Raw genomic sequence first — 4,210 nt, 5'->3', positions numbered from 1 at the left:
CCCAAGAAAAAGAAGATATGGGCACAGGAGCTGAATATCAAATTACACAGAGGGACCACGGCGGTCTCAGCATGTCAAGCACTAATTATTATCACTGATTTTTGTCATTACAATTGAAAATATTCAAATTGTGTATTTGACCTGTAACATGCACTTTGTAACCAGGCTTTGGAAATCCCCTTGAGTCTGTTGTTCCATTGACTTTCCTCCTGTATAAGATGATCAAAGTATTTGTTTTCATTTTGCAGAGATCAAGCATCCAGCTGTAACGTTGAGATCATGGATAGTGTTGTTTATTATGGGTACGTATATTAGACTCTACTGTACTGAAATTTCACCCTGTCACCTGTACTAAATTAAACCATGCCATTGCCTGCTGTATGTCACAGAGTTCATTTAAACATGATTATTTCTCATTTCTGTTAATTAGACCTGGAATTTTAAGTGAATCTGGCAAATTAATCTGTTTACCATTACAATAAAATTTAGCAGTGGACTCTCCTCAGCTCTTTCTATTATGTAACTAAGCTTTAACCCTTTCCTGTCTGCATCACAGGCCTGGAGGGCAGCAAGTGGAGTTGAGTCTGTCCAATAGTCTGATGGTACCACTGAAGAGTGGACTCACTTCCTTCATCACTGTCTCGGGGATCCTCCTCAGTATCAATGCAGACATGGTCCTTCCTGGATCCCAGACCTTTGATGATATCAGACAACAGATTGAGAACATGAAGCAGCAGATGGAAGAGTCAGAGCAGATAGCCAAAAAAGAGCTTCAACAAGTGGATAGGGCAACTGCGACTCTCACTGTAGAGCATAGTCAGTTAGCACAGCAGAAAAGCCAGAAGACTGAAGAGTTGAATAAATTGAATATACAGCTGTCATCACTCCAGTCCACTCTAAACAGTCACAACCGAGCTTTAGCAACAGCCACGAGAAGCCTGCGGTCAGCAGAAAACACCCTGAGTGACATGAGAGCAAAGTGGGATGAAGCAGAGAGAACACGAAACACAGGGATTGGTATTACTTTTATTCCAATTGTGGGTTGGATTCTTGGTGAGTAAATGCACCATGTTATTAGTTATTTTATAACAATAAAATGATCACTGTATGTATCCCACTGAAATGAAAAAGGGCACTTGGCTCTATAGTTTTCTGTTACAATATTTGTCATCGATGTGTTTCATCATTAATCTACTTGAATTTCAGGACCAATTATGATTGTTAATGCTCAATCTGACATGGACCGGGCCTCTGAAGCTGCGGACGAAGCTCGTCGACAAGTAGATAACTGGACATCTGACGTGAACCATTATTCTAACCAAATACAGCGCCACAATTCCTGGATCAGTGAAGCTTGTCGTGACATCTCAGCAGCTGACAATAAGATTCGTGAGACAGAAGCCAAACTTCGTGACATGTCTGTGAAGCGTAGGGTTGTTGCTGATATTCAGGATAAAATTAGACGAACGGTCACTCAGCTGGGGCTGCTGAGTGGGGTGGGGAGTGTGGCGGAGCTGCAGACCCGACATCTGATCCTGCTGGATCCTGTGATGAGGCTGTTGGAGGACATGATATCAAAACTGCGTCAGATCAGTGGAAATGAGCTGCTGTACAGGGAAGGTATACCGCACCTGGTGGAGAACATGAAGAGGAACCACAGGAAACTTAAAGTACTTGCTGACAGCAGAAACAGTGCAGATATTGATGGTTGGAGATGATTTGCAATTCCATTGTGGTATATTATCCTCAATAGTGGGGCGGATTAGCTAAACAATCGTTCACTTTGTGATAAAAGCATGAAATTTGGTGGATGTGTTGGTGAATATGTTTCAAACAAATCTGGATATTGGGCCACCTCAAAAGCGCCCCCTAGTGGCCGTGGCAGCCATTTGTTATGCGAATAAATGAATGATGAATATAAACTGCCCTTTTAATAATACCAACTGGTGATGTATTGTATATTGTTGGAAAGCCTGATTAGTCACCTTTACAACGGGGTACAGCTTGTAAGGATTGTGCATTCATGGAATGAGCAACGGGGCTAAACGTGTGGGTAGCGCCCCCCAAAAATGTGCATCCCCTGTGGGGCGGATTAGCTCAATAAATCACAAGAATTGTTTATTTTGTGACAGAAGCACAACATTTGGTAGATGTGTTGCTGGATATGTTTAAAACATTTTTGGTTTTTAAGGACCCTTAAGATGTCTACTTAAGATTTTTGCTTGTTGCCCGGGTCATCTGATGTTCCATGGGGGTTTTTTGCCGGCCATTTTGAATTTATGTCTGCACGAATGGCGAAAATGCCAATTTTCATAACTCCTAAACCAGACATCATACAAAGACAAATGAACACACTTTTTCCAATAATTATGACACCATGAATCAAATGGAAAGGTCGCTGAGATGGTAAAACCATTCTTTATCAGAGAAAAATGAACTCTCCAGTAGTGTTTTTGTATAAATCAATTGGTCGATTATTGAGCTAATCCGCCCCACAGGGGATGCACATTTTTGGGGTGCGCTACCCACACGTTTAGCCCCGTTGCTCATTCCATGAATGCACGATCCTTACAAGCTGTACCTCGTTGTAAAGGTGACTAATCAGGCTTTCCAACAATATACAATACATCACCAGTTGGTATTATTAAAATGGCAGTTTATATTAATCATTCATTTATTCGCATAACAAATGGCTGCCACGGCCACTAGGGGGCGCTTTTGAGGTGGCCCAATATCCAGATTTGTCTGAGACATATTCACCAACACATCCACCAAATCTCATGCTTTTATCACAAAGTGAACGATTGGTGTAAAATATTGAGCTAATCTGCCCCACTACAACTCAGTTCAGTTCAATTCAAATTTGAAGAACATCAGCAACTCTATTTGTGAAGAGCGATAGTTTATATTCTTACAGAATAAATACAAATAAATACAGATTTTAAAGGCGCATATATACATTTATGAGCAGCATAGTATATAAGGATGTTAGATTACTTGCTTAGTAGTGCAATAGAGGAAGGTGATGATTCTCTGTCTTGTGGGATGTGTCATGTATTTTGCCTGTTGTGTGGAATGAGAAATGTCTGTGTTCCTTGTTATCCTCCCTTTCTCTGTGGGGGTTTGGTTTTTGGGGTAATTTGATGCTTTGTTTTTCCTTTGTCTGAAGGCAAGGCAAGGCAAGGCAAGGCAAGGCAATTTTATTTGTATAGCCCGTTTTTACAAACAGTTTGTCTCAAAGGGCTTTACATGGCATCGTAACAACATCCTCTGTCCTTAGACCCTCACATCGACTGAGGAAAAACTCCATGGAAACCCTTTTAACAGGGAAAAGGGCGGACAGACGTGCAATAGATGTTGTTACAGACAAGAAAACAGTTTACAGTTTGTCACAGAATGTGCGAAATATGGAAATGTTAGCAGGAGTTGATGAAGGCAGTCTCTGGTGAGGGGAGGGGGCGGGGGGGGCGGGGGGCAGGGAGAGCTGGCCAGCTCGATGGGAGGGCTGGGTGGCAGATTGGTCCATGGGAAGGAAGGGGAGGCCGGTCTAACAGCAGGGGAAGGGGAGGGAGGGGGGGGCGATGCAGGCGGCGGCTGGTGCAGAGAGATGGAGCTCCGGTGGATCTGAGGAAACACAGAGAGAGTGCGAGACACCAAGGCCAAACTACAAAGTACAGCAGAAAATGACAGTTCAAAAATATACTGAGGAGAGGAGAGGAGAGGAGAGGAGAGGAGAGGAGAGAAGAGAAGAGGAGGAGAGGGCTCTGTGTAACCAGATGTGTCCCCAGCAGTCTAAGCCTATAGCAGCGTAGCTATAAAATGGTTCAGAGCTACCTGAACCAGCCCTAACTAAAAGCTCTGTCATAAAGGAAGGTCTTAAGTCTAGACTTAAATGTAGTTAGAGTGTCTGCCTCTTTGACCCATGGAGAGAGCTGGTTCCACAGTAAAGGAGCCCGGTAACTGAAGGCTCTACCTCCCAGTCTGTTTTTAGAGATACTGGGAGTCACTAACAGACCTGCATTCTGGGAGCGGAGTGCTCTGGTAGGACAGTAAGGAATGATTAGTTCTTTCAGATAGGTTGGAGCTTTATCATTAAGAGCCTTATAAGTCAGCAGAAGGATTTTGAAGTCTATTCTAAATCCTACAGGAAGCCAGTGGAGAGAAGCTAAGGTGGGAGAGATGTGCTCTCTCTTCCTAACTCCTGTCAAAA

At 43.1% G+C, this 4,210-nt stretch overlaps 1 protein-coding gene across 1 annotated transcript; it reads left to right on the top strand.

The window, feature by feature from the left end:
* Positions 1-248: 248 nt before the first annotated feature.
* LOC146978367 (uncharacterized) lies at positions 249-1,757 on the top strand. Its single transcript, XM_085791042.1, has 3 exons — positions 249-302; positions 557-1,053; positions 1,207-1,757. Exons 1-3 carry the CDS (start codon positions 280-282, stop codon positions 1,716-1,718), a joined length of 1,032 nt encoding a protein of 343 aa, XP_085647168.1. The 5' UTR covers positions 249-279; the 3' UTR covers positions 1,719-1,757.
* Positions 1,758-4,210: the final 2,453 nt, after the last annotated feature.

The sequence above is a fragment of the Trachurus japonicus genome, chromosome 11 (assembly GCF_045865225.1).
Source record: "Trachurus japonicus isolate A0001 chromosome 11, Traja_1.0".
NCBI lineage: Eukaryota > Metazoa > Chordata > Actinopteri > Carangiformes > Carangidae > Trachurus > Trachurus japonicus.
The sequence above is the reverse complement of the archived record's forward strand: the minus strand, read 5'-3'. Positions and strand labels throughout refer to the sequence as shown.